General features: G+C 44.8%; 2 protein-coding genes across 3 annotated transcripts; both read right to left on the bottom strand.

Annotated features, from left to right (window-relative positions):
• Window positions 1–236: 236 nt before the first annotated feature.
• Window positions 237–17228, bottom strand: slc35a2 (solute carrier family 35 member 2). Of its 2 annotated transcripts, none has more exons than XM_012855955.3 (6): window positions 16896–17228; window positions 14827–15009; window positions 14602–14753; window positions 9918–10040; window positions 7752–8338; window positions 237–1500 (listed from the first exon to the last, which is right to left on the bottom strand). In XM_012855955.3, exons 1-6 carry the CDS (start codon window positions 16951–16953, stop codon window positions 1473–1475), a joined length of 1131 nt encoding a protein of 376 aa, XP_012711409.2. In that variant the 5' UTR covers window positions 16954–17228; the 3' UTR covers window positions 237–1472. The 2 variants fall into 2 exon arrangements, with proteins under 2 accessions (XP_012711409.2, XP_012711410.2); XM_012855956.3 differs by lacking the exon at window positions 237–1500 and adding an exon at window positions 5342–7606.
• A 2563-nt stretch (window positions 17229–19791) lies between these two features.
• On the bottom strand, window positions 19792–22652 carry pim2 (Pim-2 proto-oncogene, serine/threonine kinase). The gene is made up of 6 exons (XM_012855954.3): window positions 22066–22652; window positions 21447–21598; window positions 21017–21225; window positions 20736–20905; window positions 20478–20654; window positions 19792–20400 (listed from the first exon to the last, which is right to left on the bottom strand). Exons 1-6 carry the CDS (start codon window positions 22130–22132, stop codon window positions 20246–20248), a joined length of 930 nt encoding a protein of 309 aa, XP_012711408.2. The 5' UTR covers window positions 22133–22652; the 3' UTR covers window positions 19792–20245.
• Between the last annotated feature and the right edge of the window lie 2829 nt (window positions 22653–25481).

Here is a 25481-nt window from a genome sequence, read left to right as displayed (position 1 = left end):
TCATCAACACCTGGATTTACCTGCTTAATGCTGGATCTCACAGACAGAAGCAGCAGAACAGAGGGCTTTACTGCCCCCTAGTGGCCGCTTAAAAACTGCACGTCAGTTTTGTTAGTATAGATCAACCAATACGTTATTAATGCACCAATAACATAAAATCTATTTCCTTTCCTACTGTTTGATCTTCTGTGATAAGAATAACCACTTCTTATACCAATTTAATCTGCAGTTATTTAATATCTGTTAAAATAAGAAAAGTAATCACAGAGCACCAACAGGGAGCGCTGTCTCTAGAACAAGTCCTCTGGAATCTGATTCACATGACAAACATTTTACTTTGTTCGTGTTGGAATTCAAGAAAAAAAGGACAGTAAACATCAGAAATAAGTAAATAAAATAAACTTTGAGGTATTTGCGGAAAGAAAAGGAATAAATTAACAACAAGGAGAACTTTAAAATGATCAAAATAAAACAAGAGTGACAGAAAATCAGCAATTAAAGGCAAAATAGAAAATTAAAACATTAGACTTGAGTTTTATTTTAAAGGCAAAACAAGGTTACAAAAGATTTATTCTGAAATGTTTGAAGAGTCAAAACAGTTCATTCTATACTGTTAAAATTAAGATAAACTGTTCATTTTACATTAAGAAAACCTTTTTATTTGTGACTGTTAATCATTAATGCTACAATACAAATACTGATAAATCATTAAAATCACATAGGTCAAAAAATGTTTTTTAAACTCGATATTCTATAGATCAGTTATTCTGTTTTCTACTATTAAAAAAACATAAATAAGCCACAAAATAAATTTTTAACATATTATTGCAGTTTCAAAAAGTTTCTTCTTAGAAAAACATCTGAAATATTCTAATGTTCTGTCAGCATGAGGAGTGTTACAGGAAATATCCCTGAAACTAAATAAAGACCAAGCAGATCTGCCTTCAGTGAATCTATCATTAATATAAAGCCAACAATGATGGAATCGGCAGAAGATTCACATCCTGACGTAGAGAAATGAGCACCAAACTTGGGAGTGATGGTCACAAACATACAATTATTAGTGTTGAGAAAAGAAAAAAAAATTGAAGGTAAACAAGAGTCACTTCCCCAAGATTTAGTTATTTCCTTTTTTAGTTAAAATCCTGAATTTAAAAACAATAGGCACAGATTTTAACTACATGTGCATCTCTATGCAGATGATATTTGAACTAAAGCATTTATCACAATAATAATACGTAAACCATAATCTTTGATTTAAAGCTAAAGGAACCAAACTGTAAGAACCACAGAAATGTGATTTCAAAGAAGTAGGAGTGTAATAAATGGGCTCGTTTTCAGGTTCCTTTACCTCTGAGACAGAACAGCCACACTTCAGTCATGATGCAGCAGAAGCTGTTGGAGCATTGATGTTTGGCATCTTAATTTGAAAAGACTGGACCTCAGAAGACAGGAAGCAGGAGCGGTCCATCTCAGGATCCTTTCTCTTTTCCTGAACACCTACAGGACAGACAGAGGAATCGGCATCAGGAGAGCTTAAAGTGTCCAAAGAGACGCATCGCTGCTTTCTCCATGCTGACGTTGTGAATGAGGAGATGAAGCAACAATTTCTGAGGTCTGAAGGTTGATGAAGACAGAATTCCTATAAGCAGGAAGTTCTCTGAGGGAAAAACTCAGTGAATGATCAAACAAAATAAAGCGTCATAAAGCGTCTCTGCAGCTCATGTAGAGTCTATCCAGAGTCCCAATCCAGAACCAACAGCAGCACAAGTCCGGTTCTGGTCTCTGAATCCCATTCCTGCAAACCATCAGAAAGACCAGATGTGATCCAGATGTGAATGAAACCTCTGGAAAGAGAAGCCTGGAGATGACCGGGGTTAAAGAACCGGATCAGACCACAGCCTGATGACTGACCCGGTACCGGTCCAGATCCAGAACCAGTGCGACGCAAACTGAAGCGTTTCCTCGGCTTCTCCAGCAGGAGAAACGGACTCTGATTGGACGCGTCACAGAAGCTCTCAGATAGGAGCCAATCAGAAGCCGAGGACCTGGATCGGTTCTGAAATGACCCGATCAGCAATGGTTCTGTGCTAACCAGACTAACAGGAGAGAATGTGGGAAAGATTAGGAACGTCTGCTGGATGATTGGGAATAAAGCAATGGAAGAAGAAGAAGTCCGGCTCATCGGATCAGAACCTTCCCAACAGCCTGAACTCTGGGAGGACCTCTGGGGAAACCCAGTCTGCTGCTGGTCCTGCTAACCCTGAGCTGGATGTGGGCCGACCCGCTTCAGGAACATCTGGGACGGTCGTGGCTCCATGGAGCTGATTTCACCTGCTGCTCATGAAACCAACTTTGTGGAGCAACCTGAGTTATTTTGGAGAGTTTTCACCTCACATGCAACTGATGAGTTGACCTTGACCTTGACCTTGTTTGCACGTCGTCTAGACGTCCGTAATTAGCCATGGACCGACCCAACATAGACGTGATCTGAACGTCCGTCAGATCAATGTGGTCTAATGTGGCGATTAGTGACGTTATGAGAATGAACTGAAACTGGGCGAAAAGCTGCCAAAGTCCAAAGACTCTGAGAGAAGAAGTATTGATGTCAACCACTTTAAGGATCCGACACAGAAATGAGAACTGGACCCGTCTTCAGAAAAGTAGCTCTTATTTTAGGAAAAACCTTAGAATTTCCCAGGTTTTAAGGTTTTTCTTAGAATTTTACTTCAGTGAGATAAAAGTTCTTCTCCAAACATCTCAAACCTTCAGAGCTGCTGGAGTGGAAAATGTTAGTAGAGAGGAGGGAGGAAACAGAGAGAGCTGATTGGCTGATCCACCTGAACAGACAGAGCTGATTGGCTGAACAATGGAGGAAATGAGCTCAGAAACCTCTTTACCAATCAGACGATTATTAATATGTAGATAAAATAAACTTTATCGTCTCCATAGAGGGAAATTAGTTTTAGCGCCATTGGGTTAAAGGTGCAGCTCTAACTGTAACATAATTTTATTGGTAAATAAATAACGGGAATAATCCTGAATAAAAAGAGGAGAAATGTACAAAGAGATAAAAGAGGCGATTCAGCGCTTTCTGACGTCAGCATCAAAGCCTAAACGGTGGTCTGGAAGGTTGCTGGTGCGACGCCGGCTCCTCTCTGGCTCCTGATTGCTGCACGGAGAGCTTCTCACTTTCCAGGCTGGAGCTTAAAAGCAGAAAAAAGACTCGTTGGTCTGCAGCAACCAGCCTCTAAGTCCCTCTGGGCTCCAGGATCCAGGGAGCACTTCACCTTCAGCTCTCTGTTCTCCTCCCAGAGCTGAGAGGACGCAGCAGCTGCTCTGCTTTCTACGTGTCATGGCGCTCCTTTATCCCAGCAGGTGATGGCAGTAAGACGCTGACAGGTGAGAGGCGTTAGCAGCAGGTAGAGGAAGCAGGAAATGAGCTTAATGGAGAGGAGACAGAAGCAGCTACTCACAATGATGATGAGGATGGAGATAAGGTTCAAACCTTCTGATGCTCTGACCATCAGTTTAGCTAAAGTTTCATCATCATGACACGTTTTCTGACCCGGTCTGACCGCCTCACTTCTCTCCTCTCATGCTAGCAGCACAGGTGTGTATCAGCCAATCACAGCTCTTATAAGACGGCGTCACACCTGGGAGCGACGCTGACGAAGCAAATGACAGAAATGTTGACTTCAGTGAGGAGGCTGAGCCCGTAGCCAGGTGTGACGCCGTCTTTCTAGAGCTGTGATTGGTTGATGGTGCAGGAAGAAGAAAGGAGAGCAAAGCGATTAGCCTGGATGAAGAAATGCGTGGTGATGATGACATTTAGATCGTCCCACAGCATGAAAATGTTTGAACGCAGCTTATTTCCATCCTGGTCATTACTCTGATGTGCTTGTTGACCCTCCAGTGGTTTTACTACCTTACCTGTCTGCCATTAACGCGCTCTCACCTGTCAGCATCCTGCTGCTATCAAGCGGTTGGATTTGGCAAAATAAGCCACATGAAATGGAGAGAAAAGGGAAAAGCAAAGGGCAGCGCACCTGTGCAGCTCTCTGGGAGGAGTGTTGGCAGGTAAACTGGTCCCTGGGTGCCGGTGCAGATCCAGGGACTTTAAAGCGTCTTCCTGCAGGTCAGTGCGTGTTGTTCTCTGCGCGTCTTGGTGCTTTCTGCAGCCGCCTGGTGAGAAGCGCTGCGTGCAGCGATGAGGAGAGGAGATGCATCATGCAGGCACACCTAGACCACCGTTAGGCTGCTCACCTCATCATGCAGGACAGGAAACACTCAATCACCTCTTATTCTCTCTGACCAGGTGCATCAGCCAATCAGCTCTTATTCTCTCTGTCCAGGTGCATCAGCCAATCAGCTCTTATTCTCTCTGTCCAGGTGCATCAGCCAATCAGCTCTTAGATATTCTCTCTGTCCAGGTGCATCAGCCAATCAGCTCTTAGATATTCTCTCTGTCCAGGTGCATCAGCCAATCAGCTCTTAGATATTCTTTGGACATTTCTCCACCTTATTCAGCATTATTCAATATTTTATTGATATTAACTGTCCTCAATAAAATTACATACAGAGCTGCACCTTCAACCCAACGGGCGCTAAAACTAATTTCCCTCTATGGAGACGATAAAGTTTATTTTATCTACATATTAATAATCGTCTGATTGTTAAAGAAGTTTCTGAGCTCATTTCCTCCATTGTTCAGCCAATCAGCTCTCTCCGTTTCCTCCCTCCTCTCTAACATTTTCCACTGCAGCAGGTCTGATGAACTGAGATGTTTGGAGAAGAACTTTTATCTCTCTGAGGTAAAATTCTAGGAAATTCTAACATTTTTCCTAAAGTGACGTCACTAAGAGCTGCTTTTAGGGTTCTTGATGAAAACGGACCTGGAGCTTTGGACAGAAATCACTTTTCTGAAGGTTTATTCATTTATGTAATTAGTAGAAGTTTTAGGAAGATGTTTTTTTAAATGTTACATTTAACTTTAGCTGGTCTTAATCAGAATATTTTTCTTCAGTTCCTAACATGGTTGGCAGTAACAGGATTATGAGCTCAATTTTTAGTGTCGGCTTTTTAAACCTAATTGGCTCCTTTTCCTCCTTCACACCAGAATCTGGTTAACAGGCGGTGAAACGAGGAGAAGCAGAATCCACATCAGGTGGATCAGTTCCAGGAGTCAACATTTTTAATTTAATTATCAGAATGTGAGAATTTCAGATGTTAACAGGTTTCATCCCCATCCTATCATCGCTGCAGGTAAACTGTTTTATTTTGTTTGGTTCCCAAACTGAAGGGAAACTTCCTGAAAGCACAAATTAAAGACAAACCCAAGTTTAGTGTTTGTTGTAGTAAACTTTACCAAAAGAAGTTTTTACAAACCCACAAACTGGGACACAATCAACGCAGTCAGCCGAACAAACGGCCCAAACAGAGAGGAACCAGAACCAGGACAGTTCTACCAGCAGGGGGCGCTGCAGGCGACCCAAACACAAACTGCATCATGTTCAGAAGAAGTTATCAAGAGTCCATCAACAAAAGTGAAACATATTTTCTGCTCTTCAAATATTTAAACTTCAAAGTGTAAACAAAATATTCAGCTTATTGACAGCAACAAGTTATGCTTTAGCTTCTTTTCCGTCATATATCTTTTATTTTTCCAAAACAAAAACAAAGAAAAACTTTTACAAAAAAAAAAAAGAGATAAAAATGTGTCAGAACAGATAATTCAAAAGATAAATTATCAACAGAAACAATATTTACCTACAATCTACATGTCATTTTATATATTTGTGTTCATTTATTCATTTCCTTTGAGGAAGAATTTTTTTTTTACATTAATTTAACATTAATAACTTAATGGTGATGAAAAAGTTATAATAAACATTCAGACAAAAGAAAAGACGTTTTAGGATCATTTTTGGCATTTCATTTTGGGTGAATAAAAAAGGTTTTAATGGAAAATGTTTGATATAAACTGATAAACTGTTCAGCTCCCTGATATCATTTGGTCCTCATGCAGAAAAGTGGCGGAAAGGAAAGACCCAAACCCAGACCGGCCCAAACGGACCCAACACCATCAGGTTCTGATGAAGCCGGAGCAACGAGCTCAGACCTGCTTCTGTCCCAGTTTACCAGAGTAATTCTGATTTATTCCCACTAAGGCGGCAGCAGGCTGCCAACGCTGTCGCCACAAACCAGGAGGATTATTCTGAACGTTGCTGAAAAAACAAACTCAGAACCCAAAGAGGACGACAGAACCGGAAATCAAGCGCTTAGAGAGGAACCATCTTCAGATCCTGGAGGTCCAACTACTTCAGATCATGTTCAGCACCTTAAACCACGTCAGAGGCTTCTGGAAAACTGAAGCCTCGCTTTAAAGACGATAAAATAAAAAAAACGACTTTCTGAGAAACCACCAAATAAAGAATACCTCAAAATCTGAACCAACTAAAACCCTGATAACCCAAATCAAACCTCTTCACCGACCAGAACCCTAAATGATCTCATTAACATGATACGCCTGAATGGACCTGCTGGTTCTGATAAAGCCTGACCCTCCTCACTTCCATGAAGACCTTCACCGCTCTGCGGTTCTGATCATCCGGGTTTTCTGTCTCCACATGGACCGGACCTCAGAGGCTAACCCCAGACAGTCAGAACCAAACCCAACTGGACCTTTGGCCGTGGATTAGAACCTCTGACTGGATGGAGAGGTTTGGAGGAGTCCAATCAGGGCCCTGAAAGTTATTCCAGCTCCTAATGTGAGAATTAAAGAAGCATTAAATCTGTTCAAAGGTTCTTTAATGACCCGGTCCATCTGGGAGCTTTCACTGCGGTTCTGCTCGCTGTGACCTCTGGGAAATGTCAGAACCGTTATTTACATTCATTATAATTGGTATTAATCAGATTTTGTTCCAAACATGGAGGGATAAAGGAACCCTGATGTTCTCCTGGTTCCGTTTCAGGATTTTTCTCCTTTGTCCAGCAGACGGCGGTGATCAGCTGCCTGATCCCTTCAGAACCGAACCGTCTCCTTCAGAACCCGCCTGGACCGCAGAGCAGGACTGTAGGGCGGTCATACCAGCGTCTGCCAGCAGGGGGAGCAGCTGTCTGGGAGGTGGGCGGGGCTAACATTGAGCAGGGGGTGTGGCCAAGCAGCTGGCCCCGCCCAGTACCACAGATGGACCGGTTCTATCAGGACGATGGCGCTAGCAGAACAATCAGAGCAACTTTGCCTTTTAGGAACCTTTGAACAGATTTTAATGATTTCAGGCGTTCATCCAGAACTGAGGTTAAAGTTTAAATCCTCCAGGTGTGTCAGAGTCCAGGTGGAGACAAAAGAGGGAAACACGACCATTCAGACACCAATGAGCAGCAGAACCCCCCCGATGGTCCGGTCCGAGCTCAGAACCAGCGTATGGCTTCTGTTCAGCTGAGAGAGAAAGGCACCGAGCCCAAACGCCACCAGAGACCCTCCAGAGCTAACGTTAGCCGTTAGCTAGCAGAGAGCTGTAAGGCAGAGAGAACAGCAGGGGGCGCCGCAGCTCCTTCCTCCTCCGCTTCCAGCAATTAGTCTGTGTCGCTGGCGGCAGGAGCTCTGAGGAGGAGGAGGAGGAGCAGAGGTTAGTGCCCAGAAGGAGGGAGGACAGGAAGAGGAGGCGCAGCAGCAGCTCTCTGATTGGTTAGTCGGAAAGAAGCGGCCGGCGGCGCCGCAGAAACACGATCACTTCACCAGAACTGACTTTGGCAGAAACGCCTCCATTTGGCCGCTCCCCTCCGTCCTCAGCGTCTGCGGGGCCGGCGAGGAAGAGGCGGCGCCGGGGGGGAGGGCGGCGCCGGGCGCCTTGGGCAGGCTGTACATGTAGACGGCGCCGATGACCAGCCCCGCCCCCGCCGTGAAGAGCAGGTCCACGTGGAAGGAGAACAGGTAGACGGACATGACGGTGGACACGATGATGGAGAAGGACGTGGCGAAGCCCTTCAGGATGTTGTCGGCGTACTTCACCACCACCGCCACCAGCAGCCCGCCGAACGCCTGGTTCAGGATCACGCACCACACCATGCCCGTGTAGCCGAACAGGAAGCCGCGCCGCGCCACGGCGCCGCCGTCGTTCCACCACATGCCCAGCAGCCCCAGCGCCGTGCCGAAGACCCCCAGCTGCACGTTCCTCATCCACACCGACGCCGCGCTGCCCTTCAGGATCCGCTCAAAGTAAACGCCGGCGAAGCCCGACGACAGGCAGCTGACCACCACCGCCACCACGCCCACCGAGTAGTTCTGGGAGGAGCCGTCCGCCACCGCCGCCTCCTTGTTCCCCTCCTGCTGCACCTGAAAGGAGAGCAAGATGAGCGCCGAGCCGTCATGGCGCCGAGCCGCCGCCATGACGGCGTTAACGATGACATCACGTCACAATCAACAGGAACGCCCGTTTGGCTCACTTATCTACAGGAAAACGTCCTTTATCTTTATTTAAATAATTCATATAGTGACTAAATGAGATAAACGTGACGGGAGCTCTGAGCCTCGCTCCTCCTTCACTGCACCGTACTTCCTGGGTCCAGGAGGATTCATCCAGATGTTAACAGCTGTCTGTGAGCTCCGTATAAACGCCTTAAGTTTACAGAACCAGGCATTTTGATCATTTACTGACAGAAGCAGAAGATTAGTGGAGCAGCTCCTCTCTGGACGACAGAACCGGTAAAATAAAAGATTCATTTCTCAGCGTCTAGTTGTCGTAGTTCAGGGTCTCAGTCAGCGCTGATGAAGGAAATCTGATGTTAAACTACAGCAACTGATCTAAAAAGACGAGATAAAGACATTTTTTCTGGGAATTCAGTCTCTCAGGGGAAGTTCTGATTAATCATCTAGAATCAGAACCATCTGGGTTCTGCCACTAGAACAGAATATTTTATTGGGGGAGGAAGCGTCTCAGTGGCGCCGCCCTGGTGGTAAAGGTCTGAACTGTCTGCAGACGTTGGCCGACCCGTCGGTCGTCCAGCCGGTGGAATCAGAACCCGTCAGAGTCGTTAACCTCAGACTGATCCACTGGATCAAGGTTCTGGTTCTTCTGGGACCTCCTGGAGTAATTCTCCTGCTGCATCGACCAAAATAAATTCTGCTTCCTCTCTTCATAAAAGCATCAGTTTCAGGTTCAGTCAACCAACAAGAGATGCTGTTTCATCACCGGGGTCCGGTTCTGGTTCTGATCGCTCCGGTCCCCCTAACCCAGCAGAAACCCAGCACCAGGTGACACCGGACCAGAGGACAGGAGGCGGGATCAGGAGGAGCAGCAGCCAATCAAATCGCTGCGAGCGCCGTGTCAACATAAAAACAGTGAAATCTGTTCATCTAGAGTCAAATGTCGGATCAGAACCAGAACAACAGAAGCTGACTGGTTCTGATCCTCCCCGTCAGAGGCTCAGCGGGTCTGTGAGACGGTACCAGCTCAGATGTTCAGGAATGTTGGTTCGGCTCAACCGGACTCTACGGTTCTGATTAAGTCCAGTTCTCCAGCTGCTGAGCAGAGCTCAGCGGATCAGAACCAGGAGCTTTCAGAACCAGCGCTGGCTGTTAATGCACCACTGGGTGCAGATTCTGGGAGAACGATGGAGGTCCACCGTCTCCAGGAGCTCTGGACCGATCCGGATGGAGCAGAACCAGGACCAGAACCACCCTGAGATATTATGGGACGGTCCAGAGCAGATTCATGGGTTAGAACGGCCTAGTCAAAGTCCAGACCTGAGTCCTACAGACTTGAGAACCGATGTTCTCAGACGTTCTGCCTCCAGCTGCTTGGCTGGAGGAGGCAGAACCCAGAACCTGCAGCCAGAGGAGGTTCTACTGGGTTCTGCCTCCTCCTTACCATCATTTCCTCTTTGTGGAGCGGACCAGAGGGAACTGGACCTACCTGGACGATGGCGACTCCGGCGAAGAGCAGCAGCAGAGAAACCCACTGGACTCTGGACAGAGACTTCCTGAGCATGAGGACGCTGAACAGCGCCGTGGTGAGGATCTTCAGCTGGTAGGTCACCTGAGGGGGAGGAGCCTGTTAGAACCACGCAGGTAGGTCACCTGAGGGGGAGGAGCCTGTTAGAACCACGCAGGTAGGTCACCTGAGGGGGAGGAGCCTGTTAGAACCACGCAGGTAGGTCACCTGAGGGGGAGGAGCCTGTTAGAACCACGCAGGTAGAAGCAGCAGCCTGAGCCGGTTTACGGCTTCACGCCTAAAGCCAAACGTTCACATCAACGTCTTCTAAAGCAGAAACAGCAACAATACGGCCGTCTCTTTAAGGCAGTGGTGGATATTACAGGACTTAAAACTAATTATTTATATTTGCTAAATGGATTTATGAGAAAACCATTAATTTAACTTGTGATATTTTAGTAAAACCTGCAGAACTTGAACGCACCAAGAAGCTTTACTGTCATGAGTTCCCATAAATAAATAAATTATTATATTTGGCCCTGAGGCGGCGCCGGTGTTGGTCCTGTTCAGTCCTGGCAGCTAAAGGACTCGGGTCAGTCAGAACTGTGTGGCTGAGCAGGTTTATGTGTGAGAATCTTCATCAGCATCAGAGAATCAATGATTCAGAGCAGAACCTGTGGAACCAGCAGCAGGCAGTAAACATGGAAACATGCTGGTCCACTGGCTGCCAGCAGGGGGCGGCAGACCTCAGCTGTGATAAGAAGCTGTTTTTACGTCTGTTGGCTTAATTTAATGTTTAATTTAATGTTTCTGAAGCGTTCCTGGTGGAAGTTGGTTTCTGGGACTGACCCGGTGGAAATGTTCAAGTTTGACCATGTGGGCCGACAACAATGAATACTTTTAAGAACAGCGATGTGGGAACAACATCTAACGGGCAGGAAGAGTTTAAACTTTAACTTCCTCCTCAGTGACAGGAGTGAATGAGAAGGATGATTATTATCAAATTATCAAAAGATGGATTCATACTGACCCTGAAATAATCCACGTTTTTCACGTTTAAAGTCCTCTGCTGTTAATTCAGGTACCAGCGGAGTTCAGGGTGATACGACATTACTGATGGTGTCCAACAAGACTTTTCCTGTTTGTCTTCTCAAGGTTAGAAAAATATGCAGAACTGGTTTAATCACATCATTAAACGACGAGATCAACTCCTTTAAATGTAATCTTTCAGGTTTGGTAGATTTCCACAAACGCTCCACTTTACGACACGATCTGCTAAACAGCAATATATCTTCATTCAGGAGAAGATATTTTGTGCCTTATAGGAGAAACTTAGCTTAGAACGGACAGACAGTGACTTTTAAAAGACTCGATAGAAGAATCAGCATCACTGACAAAATGATTTAACTCAGGTCAGAGAAATTCTGATTCATTTGATTTATAAAATCGTCTTTTGGAAATAACCGTCTGAGGCTGACTAAATTAAAAGAAATGAAAATACACACAGCAGTGAGAAAAATTAACACTCAGCTGGTCTGTGCTAAAACCGGAGGAAAAACTTCATGTAATGTTTGTCGTTTAGAGCGTAGAACCAGAAACATGCTGGTTAAAATGAAACGCTGCGGTCTGGCTAGAAGCTTCATCAATGTGAACGTTCATTTCTCCAAGGATTAAAACATTCTGTAGTTGTGTGTGTGTGTGTGTGTGTGTGTGTGTGTGTGTGTGTGTGTGTGTGTGTGTGTGGTAAATCAGAGGCACTCACATTTAACGAGATTAATGAGTGAGTCAGTGTGTGTGTAATCAGGTAATTATTGGAGCAGTTTAAGAGAGAAAAAGAGACTAGATTAAAAACTATCTGTCCAGGTTCTCCTCCCTGTTAAAGGGGAGTTTTCCTCTCCACTGTCGCTTCATGCATGCTCAGTATGAGGGATTGCTGCAAAGCCACCAACAATGCAGACGACTGTCCACTGTGGCTCTACGCTCTTTCAGGAGGAGTGAATGCTGCTTGGAGAGACTTGATGCAACCTGCTGGGTTTCCTTAGAGAGGAAACTTTCTCACCAACCTGGAGGATCTGATGGAGTCTGACTTTGGAAAGAGCCTTGATGATGATGTGATGTGTTAATTGGAGCTATATAAATAAAACTGACTTATCAGGGTTTATACAGGAATGAGTAACCCTAATTTAATGCTTTTTAATGCTCTTTTAATGCTCGTAGAAATAAATTTAATGCCATCAACAAGTACCCATATTAATTATATATATATATATATATATATATATATATATATATATATATATATATATATATATATATATATATATATATATATATATATATATATATATATAATAAATGAGAGAGAACTTGTTGGCTGTGTTCAGACAACAGAACACCTCCGCATGCAGTGTTGCATTGGATCCAAATGTTGATCACAGATCATCTGATTTCCCGACGTTAGTGGCGGTAGAGCTTGCACCAGCTGCTGCTGTGCTGTTTGCGATAGCTAATGTGGACGTGACTGCGTTGGTTACAGAAAAGTAACTTGACATTGTTAGCTGCTGTCTGCTCCTTGCAGCTGATCTGTGGCTGTCTGCAGTGGTGTAGTGGTCCCTGGAGACGTGGGTATACTCTCATTGTTTGCCCTTTTAGACACAGCTCAGAAAAATGCTGTTTTAGAAACAATGACATGTAACACTGCTTTATTTAGTTTACCCAAAAATCCATCACTAGGGTTTACTCATTTTAGCCTAAAATATTTAGCCTAAAACATTTAGATTAAAATATTTCCTTGAGCTACTACGTGAGGCGTGAAAATACTGTTGTCTCTTTTTTTTAAAGATTTTACCCAGCTTCTGGCAGGTAATGTAAAATTTTCTTTGGTTTATATTCAAGGAATTCCTACACTACATCCAGAATCAACATTTAATTTCATTACTGTAGGTTTTTTAATATAGACATGGATAAGGCATATGGAAAGTCCTAAATTGAATGAGAAAGAGAATCTATACAAAGAGCTAAAGTTAATAACGAGGAGAACATCAAAACTCAAATCACTTTGTCTTTGCAAATCATGAATTGTCAAATATACCAGCTGAAACACCCAAAGAACTGTTGATCCTGTTAATTTAGACACCCTGACAATGAATGCTTAGCCCCTCGATTTTAAAATGGACGGTGATTTTAAACTTGACAGCCAAAAAGGACCTCAGTTAAGTAATTTTTATCATGTAAGGAACAAAGCAAAGGTAAAACCTATTCTTTCAAGGCATAAATATGAAAACACTACTCCAAGCCTTCATTCATCATGGCTGAATTAGTGTAATTCTCTTTATCTCTGAATTGGTCAGTCCTCACTCAGATGTCTACAGCTGGTTCAAATGTTGCTGCACACATTTTAATGGAAAAACATAAAATAAAGCATATTACCTGATCCTGGCCTCCCTTCAATGGTTACCTGTTTATCTTAGAGTTCAGTTTAAAGAACATCTGTTTGTTTTTAAGGTTTTAAACAGCTAATTATTATTGTTGTTGTTTTAAAAACTGTTGAGTCTTTACTCAAGTAATTTTATTGGATGTTATTTTGTTTTACCTCGTGTTAAAGTGCTCTTTAAATAATGATGATGATTATGATCACAAGAAACTTTTGTATCATCACCCAGAAGCTGGAAAGAAAAGAGACAAAAAGATTTTTCATACCTCATTTAGTAACTCAAGGAATTATTCCAAACTAAATATTTTAGGCTAAAATATGAAACTGTTTATTGGTTGTTGTTTTTTTTTTGTTTTCTCTTAAATCCCACCGTTATGTTTATTAATTTCTGCCAAAAGCTGCAGCATTTTCATTTAATCCATTTGAATGCAGTATTTGCAAGCCCTACTCTGATTGGATGGAAAGAAACCTGTCTGTGATTGGCTGGTGAGGTGGACAGTTTTTTTTAAGTCAGAGCGCACAGCTGATGGTGAGCGTGGAAGTATCATGTCACGGGCAGACACGGAACCGAACGCGAGCGAGGATAGTGGATTGAGAAAAGTTTATCAGTTTTGAGCGCGCGCGCATGATGTTTAAACGCTGAATACCTGTCTCACTGCGCGCTCAAACAAAAGACACAAATATCGCTCCCGAAAAATGCTGACTGAGAAATAAGTGGGTATGCGCCGCATACACCCTGAAATACACTGTCGGACTTCAAATGAGATCGTGAAGCATTGACACCCATTGTGCATCTTCATTTTTTTTTTTTTTTTTTTTTTTTTTTTTTTACACACACAGCAAACTCCTTCATCATCCTTACCATCGACAGGCTGCAGCCATGTTTTCCATCCACTTTTAGCTTTTTCCCCATTCCCCAGCTCTTTCTCCGCCTCGAGCATCTTTGCCGAACATTGTAAACATACGGCTTTACGATCAACCGGAAGCAGTTATATCTGATAATATATCTGACGAAACTGTTTTTATGACCGTATTTGTTTTAGAAAAAAAAGCTATTTTTAATGCCACAGATAATCACATTTAATGACTTTTAATGCCAATTAAGGCCTTAATTTTAAAAGATTTCATTTAATGACTTTTAATGACTTTCAATGCCCCGCGGAAACCCTGCTTATAGAGACTGGATGTTGTTGAGGAACCCTGAGGAAGAACGGATCGGTGCTGGTCTCTGACCTGGAAGGTGGCTGCTGGCAGGTTGGAGATGGCCACGTACTGCAGGTTGTTCTGCAGCGTGTAGATGAGCGACGGCACGGCCAGCTTCAGGGTGTCTTTGTACTGAAAGACGACGGAGTCCAGAAGGAAGCAGGCGGTCTCCTTGACGTTGACTGCAGAGAGAGGCTCAGCGTGAGGACGGGCAGACACACCTGGACTCGCTCATCTCCACCCCGCTGTACTTACATCTCTTCTGCAGCAGGATGATGAGCAGACAGGTGGTCACCTTCAGGACCTCCGCCATGACCACGGCCGACGTGGTGAAGAAGCGGTCCCCCGGCAGCGTGCGGACATAACGGATGCTGAGGATGAGCGATGCGTTCTGGACCACCAGGATCGCCAGGCTGATGTACTTCAACTTCCTGTTGGCTGCAGGTGAAAAAGGACGGAGACGTTTTACACAAACCGTTGACCCGAGGAGAGACTGTGGAGCAAACGTAACACGGATTCACCACAAACAACGAGACTTCAGTTCCTGCTTCCATCTAAGAAGATCAGACCAGAAGTGCATTCATGTAAAGCAGCCTGGAGAACGCGCTAGCAGCAATAAACCTAGTAAGTTAATTCAATATAAAGTTTATTTTGGCCTTATGTTAGAAACAGTGTAGTCCAGCTCCTCTGTCCTCCAGAGACGGACAGAGAGCTGTGGACCTGAAGGGGCTAAAGGGGAACTAAAAGTAAAATTTTATTGAAATTTGTGTTTTTTTTCCCTTATTTTGAGCAGCTAAATAAGACTATTTGTCAACGCAATGCGCATATTTACCCCCGAAATAAGATAATTAGATATCCTGCCCTTCACATAAGATGACGGAGATGAAATGTTCTTATTTTAAGACAAAATCTTATTCCATCGACACAAAGTCTTATTTACCTGCTCAAATTAAGGAAAAATTCTTTCAAGAACATTTTACTGACTTTTAGTTTCCTTTCTGCAGTGCAGAGTGATGTTGCACATGTGGGAAGAATATTTGGTGCCCCTTATGGTCCAGAAAATACGGTACTGGGTCCGGCTGTTTGCTAACTTTAGCAATCAGAAAGCGAAGGTCCGTTCCAACCTGGCAGAACTTTGCAGCAACGCTCTTCACACCAGAACCACCATTTTCTTCCACATATTCTTTTACAAACTGCAGATTATGAACAAAGTCCTGGAAGCGTGTTAAACTACTCCAGCAGGACCGGCTTCTATTATTCTGCGTACGCAACGTTTTCCTCAGAGCCTCAGTTATTTGGTGTGGTTGCTGCAAAAGGTATTAATCATTTTTAAACAGGCATTTTTTTTATAAATATGATTAATTTTTCCTAAATTGATTCTTCAGTATCACTTATAGATATTTCATTAATTCACACTGGAAGTGGAGGATTTTCATCGTTATCAAGGACAGAAGCTCATTAATTAGACAAAGATTCATCTTTATCTTTGCAGTTTTGCTCAAAGGCATAGAGCACGTGACCTGAGCAGAACCTTCACTTTATTACATCCTGGGTTAACAGGAAGTGGGAGGAGCCTAGAAAACAGGAGCGGCACCGACCGCTACCATCCGGATCTGAGGGATAAAAACAACAATTCACACCCGAGTTACATTTTCACAATAAGAGCCTCCAAACTAAAGTCAGCAAACTGAGGCGCCGCGTCTTCATCTCAGGGATGATGATGATGTCCACTCAGGACATTTCCACTGATGAGTCCTCAGCAGATGTTCTGATCCATTCAGTTCGTCCACAAACCACAACTGGGTCGAACCTCCAGAACCTCCTTCCTTTAGTCACATGACACCCAGGACCCCACTGGGCTCCTCACCTGCAGCCAGGTAGACAGTGACCGGCCTCACCTGTGATGCTGTTTTATTGCTGCCTGTTTTAGTTCACCTGCTCTGATGCCTTCAAAAGATGACGTCAGAGAAAAGTAAAACTGAAGCAGATGGAGCCTCAGGTGTGCCGAGAGCCCAGGGACCTCGGACACACCTGAGCTCCACGTCACCAGGTGAACAGGTGGGTCGGTCAGAACCTCAGGATCCAGCTCTGTGTGAAGTGACCCAAACTCTCTGCAGCTCTTTATCGCAGAGCTGGTTCTCTTTATTAAACTCTTTCATATTTTAACAGTTGTTCTGGTGATGGTTCGGTTCGGTTCTAACCAATGTGTGGGTTCTTTAATCGGCCCAAACAGGTTTAGCTGCAGTCAGCTGGCTCCTGTCACCGGTCTGACTTGTTTTAACCGCTAGAAAATAACAATTTATCCCGAACACGGACTGGTTTACCTTCAGTCTGACTCCGGGTCGGAACCTCCCCGGTACCGGTGCTGCTCCCAGCCGCCATGCTGCGCTCTCTGCCCCGTCCGGACCAAACCTTCAGCCCGCTGGCTACACAGCTAGCCCCGCTAGCCTCCCGGCTAAACACCTCTGTCGGTACCGAACCGGTCAGCGCTCCGACTCTCGGCTGGTTCTGGTTCTGGTTCTGGAAGCAGGCGGCAGAGGACCTGCCTGGTAGAACTGGCGGGAGCTGAGGAGCAGGACCGCGGGGGGAACCTGCTGCGTGGAAGCGCTGAGCTGTCCCGGAAGTCCGCTGGACTACAGCGGCGAAGATGGGAATGTTAGACAGGATGCCTTCTTCTTCGTTTTATTTATTGGTGGATTGCAAACAGCTTCGCGGCGCATACCGCCACCTGCTGTACAGGAGTGTGTAACTTCACGGCCTCCACAAACTAAATTCTATTTTTCAGTTTAGTATCATGTAAGAATGCTTTTCTAAAATTATAAATATATTCTTTGTCCTCTGCTGGACCTAATATTCCCTTTTAGACTCCATTCTCGTCCTGCCTTCTGCACCCTTTCCTTTAATTTCTCTCTTTCAGCTAAATATGCTACATATTTCATCAATATGTGCTCAACATTTTCTTTTTCTGCACAAACTATCTGGATACAGCCTTGCCGTATCAGGAATATAGAACAAGTGCTGTCCTTTTAACTTTAGCAGGACGTCATTATGTTTGCTGGTGAAGATTCTCAGTCATCCAGGTCATGGTCATTCCAAAAAAGTTAAGTGAATTTCTCCATTGTGAGATCAATAAAAACTATCTTATCTTATCTTATCTTATCTTAAAAAAATAAAAAACAAAACAACTGGACTTATTTTTCGTAGTTGAAGATGTTTCGCTTCCTCTCCAGGAAGCTTTCTCAATTCAAAAAGTCTGGAGTTTTTCTCCCAAGCAGAACACGAGCTTTAATGGAAGGTTATGACGAATTTGAGTCATTAATTAAAACGACAGGAAACACCTCAAAGTCTGTTAAAGCCAGGAGAGAGGGCTGGCAAAAAGTAGCAGACAAATTAATGCGTAAATACTGTCCATGGTAGATGTTTCTATCACTTTCTACAGTATGAATTTTTGCATTTTAATAATTTCATATTTACTTTGTTCTTTTATATCAAAGCCTCCATGGGACCCACTAGAACATGAGGACAAGTAAAAGTGAAATACAAGAATATTCTACAAAATGGTAGCCTTTAATTATTATACTGTATTTTAAAAAGCCACTTTTTCCTCTTTTTAAAGACCACTGTTAAATGATGTGTTTGTCTGTTTATAACAGCCACCAAGAAAAAGGCTAAAAAAAAAACAGTTTTCTTTTAATCTTGTTGCATGAGGCATGTTTCACCCTTTCTTTTTCTTTCACAAAATGACACAGGGTGCCATCCGTTCCCTATATAAACGGCTTCTTCAACAAAAAAAATTGTATTTTGACCTGAAATAAACACAAATAAGGAGAAGAAATTGAACTCCACAACTTGAAAAAGAGAAAAATTGCACTAGAGATCGAGTTGCTTCAAAAGGACTTCAGAGTAAGTTCTAATAAACCATTTGACACATAGCAGTATTGCTGACTTTATATAACAATCCCTTATTGCAGGCAAAACATGACTTGCTGTCTTTTCTTTATAAAGAATTGTTTAAATAAAACAACAGGAACTAAGCATTATTTGTTTCGTCTTTTATTAAACATTAAAAAATGGTGTTCCACAATTCTGTCCCGTCCTCTGCCACTAGGTGGTGCAAGTGCACTGGCTGGACAGACTTCCCTATCGCCTCCGCTTATAAAGCTGCGATCTAATCCTGTTTACATGAAATAAACCTGAGAGCGAGCAGGTTTAAGCTGGCGCACATGTTGCTATGACAACAAGTCCAGGATGAGTTTTGAAGAACCAAACGATCCAAGATCATGCCAAACCGTCAACAATCAAATCCAGTTAACTGAGTTAGGGATGTATGAAGAATGGACCCCTGGATGGTTAATACAAACTTTATTTGCATTTAAAATCATAAAATCTGAAACAAATCGAAAGAGAACACTTTACAAAAGGGTACAGAAAGTAAAATGTGGCCCAGGCCTCCCTGAAACTAAATTATCTGTTTATTATAAAATAACTTAACATTATTTCCCCGTACAGCTATTAAGTCACGGGGCTTCCTGGTTTGTGTAGTTTTTCCACTGAGCTATATTATAGCTCAGGGAGTTTTTCCTTGTGGGGCTGAGTGAGTCTGGAGGAATCAGGGACAGCGCCCCCTAGAGGCCATTTGTCCAACCCTCATCACCTGCAGTGGTCCTGTCTGTCAAACCCAGACTTCAGAAACAGCAACAAGGCCCACATGGATAATAAAGTTAATAATGGAACAGATCATAACGTTAATAATAATAATAATAATAGGTCCCTGAATGCCAGTCTCTGGGATTCGAATAAAAACAACAGACCATTAATCTGATAATGGACCACGTTGGGCATCATCACTTACATAATTTAGTATTTTTATATTTTTTAAGAAAAGAAACATTAAGTTTCCAGTTGCTGTTATCTATGTCAGTGCCTGCTGTGCTGAGCCAATCAGGTTTAAGTTCAATCACAGAAACTAAAGAAAATCTAATACAAATAAAATATAACGCTTAAATAAGTTAATGAGAAACCATTTTCCTTCACTTCCTGCCTAAATGTGATCTATTGTTTCTGATGACAGAGCCGTGAAGTTTAATCTTTGGGAAAACGACTAAATGAGGTTTTAACGGTTTTAGTTTAACAGTTTGTTTTGTTGGCGTTTCGCATCATTGAGAGGAAAACATGCAGGAATCCATCAGAGTGAGACCTCTTAGTGAAACACAGACAGGATGAGTCTGAAAAGGTTTTATTCAAACATGGGATCTTTGTCATCGATCCAGAACGTCTTATTTAATGTAAATAAACGGAACCAAGTGGCGGGGGCCACTTTAAGCAATACGTAGACGTATTTACTGCAGCATCCTTCCTGCAGCCGGGAGACGCTCCCAGCCGCCGTGATGAAGAACATCTGAGGTCTTCACTTTTTCCACAAAGCTTCAGCTGAAGGAAAATTAATCGCTTTAACGAGTTCTGAACATCCTGCAGAACGTGCAACAGAGGAACGGGTCGGTCCGACACTTCAGCAATCCCTCCTCTTCATCACCGTCCCAGTTAACTCCAGCTTATCCAGCAGGAGGAAGAGGAGGACACCAATAAATTATCAATAAATAAAACTCATCATCATCGTCATGACGAGCGTCTCAGTGCAGGTAAAGTCCGGTTTCTGGTTCTGATCCGACTCGGATCACAGCGAGGAGCTGGGCAGCGAGCCGCGCTCTTCCTCCTCCTCCTCCTCTTCCTCCTCTCCTCCGTCCATCCACGGGTGGGACAGGATGTCCTCCAGGGAGGGGCGGTCCTCGGGCCGCAGCGACAGACACCAGCGGACCAGAGCCTGGCATTCTGCGGAGGGCGGGAACAACACAGTCAGCACACCTGTCGACCAATCAGGAGCCGGTGGGGGCGTGTCCGGCGCTCACCTTTAGAGACGCGCCGCGTGAAGAAGGGCGTGGCCTCCACGATCTCCTGGTCTCGCTCGAACGGGATGTCGCCGCACACCATGTCGAAGAGCAGCACGCCGAGCGACCACACGGTGAGCGGGACGGCGCGGTACGTCCGGTTCTGGACCCACTCCGGAGGGCTGTAGACCCGCGTACCTGCGCACACAGACACCTGGCTTAGAACCCCGCCCACTTTCACCGTCCGCACCACGAGCCGCCGGCCGAGCGCCGCCGCACCTTCAAACTCGTCGTAGGCGGCGTCCTTCAGCAGCGCCCCGGAGCCGAAGTCGATGATCTTGACCTCCAGCGTCCGGGTGTCCACCACCACGTTCTCGTCCTTCATGTCCCGGTGCACCACGCCGTGCGCGTGCACGAAGCGCAGCGTCTCCACCAGCTGCCTGAAGAACCTGGAGCGGAGAAGGCCGTTAGCACGAGCCGGCGGTCCCAGGTTACTACGGTCACCAGGGTAACCTCCAGGGTTACCGGGGTAACCAGGTTACCAGGGTAACCAGCCCCACCTGAGAGCCAGACGCTCCGGCAGCGCCCCGCGCTCCGTGATGAAGTCGAACAGGTCCTGGCTCTGCGGCGGCCGCTCCATCACCAGCAGGAAGCCCCGCCCCTCCACCTCAAACCAGTCCAGCATGCGGATCACGCCGCCGTGGCCCCCGGCCTCGTTGAGCCGCTGCAGCAGAGCGATCTCCATCGGAACCGGGCCGAGCTCACCGGGCTGCAGGCAGAGAGACGGAAACGATGAGTTAAAACATAAAAACGTTTAAACGAGAGAAACTAAAGAACCAGAATCTGATCTGCAGCAAAGCCACAGAAAGCAGAACCTCTGCTGCCCTGAGTTCTGTCTGCAGGTAATCTGGGGAAAGGCTAACGGAACCAGCAGAGGGCGCCAGCTGCCTGGTTCTGAAGGGGAGAACCGGACCTGGAGGCGGGACTCACCAGTCTGGCCCACTGCTGAACCCGGTCACTGCAGATCTGCTTGATGGCGACCTGGAGTCCATCCGAGAGCCGCTGACCCGAAAACACGGAACCGAAGCCGCCGCTGCCGAGCAGAGGACCGCAGCGGTACTGCTGGCTGAAGGACTCCTTTCCTGAGGGGCAGAACCACAACACGGTCAGAACCGGACCCAACCCGAGGCTCCCTGGGAAGTAATTACCTACATCTCTGTGCTGACTCGGTCCACAGTAAACGGGACCAAACGCTTTTACCGAGATTTATTTAAAACACTAAACGTGAAAAAGTTTAGACAAAAACAGTAAAGCTTTAACAAATAAATAAATAACTGAGAAAAATATTCAGTTCGGTTCCAATTTCTATTCTTTTAAAGCTGGACCCAAAGCTGGTTCTGGTCCAGGAAACAGAGAAATTCGTGTTGTCACTTGTTTAAAGGATCCGAGACTGACTCGGTCCGTCTCTGACTGACCCACAAACTGAACCGAGTCCTTAAAAAGACTCAAAGATCCGCTCCATCAGAAGCGACGTCAACGCGCTGGTGCTGAAGGAAGCGTCATTAAACGCGGCCCATTGGACCGGAACACAACATTTTCAGGTGCTCACCATGTTTTTCATGTTTTCCTTCCACTTTCTCCTCCGAATGAAGATCCGCGGACCTTTTCTCCAACATTATCCTGCGTCTGAGTCACTGAAAGCGGATACAATCCATCCAGTGAGTCACGGAACCCTTTTATCCGTCCAAAACTGTTTCAGCGAACCCGTCCGAAGCTTCCGGGACTTTCCCGCTCGATGGGTCCAGCTGAGTGCGCAGAATTATCCGAAGGTTCTGCTCCGTGGCCGCGGAACCAGACGTTTGCGTTATGAACTTAGTCGCTCCGGCTGCCGTTTCTCCTGACTTTATAGCTTCTCCGAGGACACGCCCACCCCGTGCTCCCCATCCAATCAGCAGCTCGTAGTGTGCGCAATGTTTTGAACTGAGCGGCCAATCAGATTAAAGATGTCGGCTCATGAATGTGGAAGCGGCGCGTGGGGAAGAATTCGTAGAATTCAGATCAACGAGGCGGGGGGAGCGCGCGCTGACAAACTGACGGGAAACACGAGGCCGATTTCCTGACAAATATCGGTGCGCGCGCGCACACACTGACACAGAAACGTGCACGACCTCGCGCACCAGCGGTTACTCGGACGCGCACGCGCAGTGAGCTTCCTGTCAGGTCTGTTGAGAAGCTGCTGATGCGGTCAGATAGCGGAGAGTCGACTTAAACTTCTGATTATTAGTCACCATAGCTGCTTCAAAATGCAGATATAATTAACATAAATACACAAAACACCCGTGAAATCAAGTTTTCTTTGATTATTTTAACTTTCCTATTTATAAATCCTCCACCTGTTTGCTGCTGACATCAGGTCTATTTTACCTGAACTCGTAAAAATGTCTAATTTCAACCAGTTTTAAGTGAAAATACGCCAAACTGAAATATTACCTAAAAAGGTCAACATCCTTCCAGCAGAGTGAGGTCACGTTATCAGATCTGACGTCAGAACCCGTCAAGAGAACCTACTCTATTTGTTTTTATCTGACATCAGATTTCTCGAGGAATCAGCCTTTTATGTTGAGAATTAAAAATGTAAACATTACAAATTCAATAAAAAAAATAAGTTTCTGTATCAGAATGAAGTTTTTCTCCAGTTTGGTGTTTCTTGTCCTTCAAGACGAGCTGTTTTCAGTACATTTATCTACTACAGAAGAGATTTTATTAAAACTACACACTATTAAAACTAAAAGATTAAAATCTGAATAAAATAAGAAATCCTAGGAATGGCTTTCTTTACTGGGGGGACATTTAAATAAATCATGCTCATGTCCTTAAAGTGAAAACGTCACAATGACCCAAAGCAGCCGGGTGGCTCTGTGTAGCGTTCTAACCGGTGAGCTCTAACTATCCGACAAATGAACAAAAATATGTTTCTCAGCCGATCGGACAGATGAGCTGAAGATGGAGACGTCACAAACGTGTTTTTTGGTCGCGGTTCCAACTTTACATATAAAAGAGTTCAGACGGCGTGAATACTTTGTGAGCCACAGAATAAGTGCCCAGGTGCAGAAAGCTGTGCACGGGTTCACCTGCTGGCTTTAATGGAGCAAGGAGGACGTCTCTGGTTGTCCTTCAGAGGGACAGCAGAGACAAGCAGAGACGCATCGTCAGCTGGAGTCCTCCTGGTGAAGTTGGGTTGATGCTGAGGTTAAACTGAACCTGATGAGTTTACGGACATTAACCAGGTACGTCTACCAGGTACGTTAACCAGGTACGTTTACCAGGTAAATTAACCAGGTACGTCAACCAGGTACATTAACCAGGTACGTTTACCAGGTACGTTAACCAGGTACGTTAACCAGGTAAATTAACCAGGTAAATTAACCAGGTACGTTAACCAGGTACGTTAACCAGGTACGTTAACCAGGTACGTCAACCAGGTAAATTAACCAGGTACGTCAACCAGGTACATTAACCAGGTACGTTTACCAGGTACGTTTACCAGGTACGTTTACCAGGTAAATTAACCAGGTACGTCAACCAGGTACATTAACCAGGTACGTTTACCAGGTACGTTTACCAGGTACGTTAACCAGGTAAATTAACCAGGTACGTCAACCAGGTACATTAACCAGGTACATTAACCAGGTACGTTAACCAGGTACGTTTACCAGGTACGTTAACCAGGTACGTCAACCAGGTAAATTAACCAGGTACGTCAATCAGGTACATTTACCAGGTACGTTAACCAGGTACATTAACCAGGTACGTTTACCAGGTACGTTAACCAGGTAAATTAACCAGGTACGTCAACCAGGTACGTTAACCAGGTAAATTAACCAGGTACGTCAACCAGGTACATTAACCAGGTACGTTAACCAGGTACGTCAACCAGGTAAATTAACCAGGTACGTCAACCAGGTACATTAACCAGGTACATTTACCAGGTACGTTAACCAGAGACGTTAACCAGGTATATTAACCATGTACGTTAACCAGGTACATTTACCAGGGCCGTTAACCAGGTACCTTTACCAGGTACATTAACCAGGTACGTTTACCAGGTACGTTTACCAGGTAAATTAACCAGGTACGTCAACCAGGTACATTAACCAGGTACGTTAACCAGGTAAATTAACCAGGTACGTCAACCAGGTACATTAACCAGGTACGTTTACCAGGTACGTTTACCAGGTACGTTAACCAGGTAAATTAACCAGGTACGTCAACCAGGTACATTAACCAGGTACGTTTACCAGGTACGTTTACCAGGTACGTTAACCAGGTAAATTAACCAGGTACGTCAACCAGGTACATTAACCAGGTACATTAACCAGGTACGTTAACCAGGTACGTTTACCAGGTACGTTAACCAGGTACGTCAACCAGGTAAATTAACCAGGTACGTCAATCAGGTACATTTACCAGGTACGTTAACCAGGTACATTAACCAGGTACGTTAACCAGGTACGTTTACCAGGTACGTCTACCAGGTAAATTAACCAGGTACGTCAACCAGGTACGTTAACCAGGTAAATTAACCAGGTACGTCAACCAGGTACATTAACCAGGTACGTTAACCAGGTACGTCAACCAGGTAAATTAACCAGGTACGTCAACCAGGTACATTAACCAGGTACATTTACCAGGTACGTTAACCAGAGACGTTAACCAGGTATATTAACCATGTACGTTAACCAGGTACATTTACCAGGGCCGTTAACCAGGTACCTTTACCAGGTACATTAACCAGGTACGTTTACCAGGTACGTTTACCAGGTAAATTAACCAGGTACGTCAACCAGGTACATTAACCAGGTACGTTAACCAGGTACATTAACCAGGTACGTTAACCAGGTACGTTTACCAGGTACGTTAACCAGGTAAATTAACCAGGTACATTAACCAGGTACGTTAACCAGGTACATTAACCAGGTACGTTAACCAGGTACGTTAACCAGGTACGTTTACCAGGTACGTTAA

The sequence above is a fragment of the Fundulus heteroclitus genome, chromosome 1 (assembly GCF_011125445.2).
Source record: "Fundulus heteroclitus isolate FHET01 chromosome 1, MU-UCD_Fhet_4.1, whole genome shotgun sequence".
NCBI lineage: Eukaryota > Metazoa > Chordata > Actinopteri > Cyprinodontiformes > Fundulidae > Fundulus > Fundulus heteroclitus.
Note: the sequence above shows the minus strand (reverse complement) of the source record. Positions and strands in the feature narration are given on the sequence as shown.

Excerpts from the sequence above, each read along its gene's own strand:
- slc35a2 (XM_012855955.3), bottom strand. The coding sequence starts at position 16,953 with ATGGCGGCTGGGAGCAGCACCGGTACCGGGGAGGTTCCGACCCGGAGT. Across the intron at positions 14,754-14,826 it reads CATCCTGCTGCAGAAGAGAT|TCAACGTCAAGGAGACCGCC; the intron begins GTAAGTACAGCG and ends CTCTCTCTGCAG. Across the intron at positions 8,339-9,917 it reads CCGGAGTCGCCATCGTCCAG|GTGCAGCAGGAGGGGAACAA; the intron begins GTAGGTCCAGTT and ends CTCTCCTTTCAG.
- pim2 (XM_012855954.3), bottom strand. The coding sequence starts at position 22,132 with ATGTTGGAGAAAAGGTCCGCGGATCTTCATTCGGAGGAGAAAGTGGAA. Across the intron at positions 21,599-22,065 it reads AGGAAAACATGAAAAACATG|GAAAGGAGTCCTTCAGCCAG; the intron begins GTGAGCACCTGA and ends TCTGCCCCTCAG. Across the intron at positions 21,226-21,446 it reads TTCAGCAGTGGGCCAGACTG|CCCGGTGAGCTCGGCCCGGT; the intron begins GTGAGTCCCGCC and ends CTCTGCCTGCAG.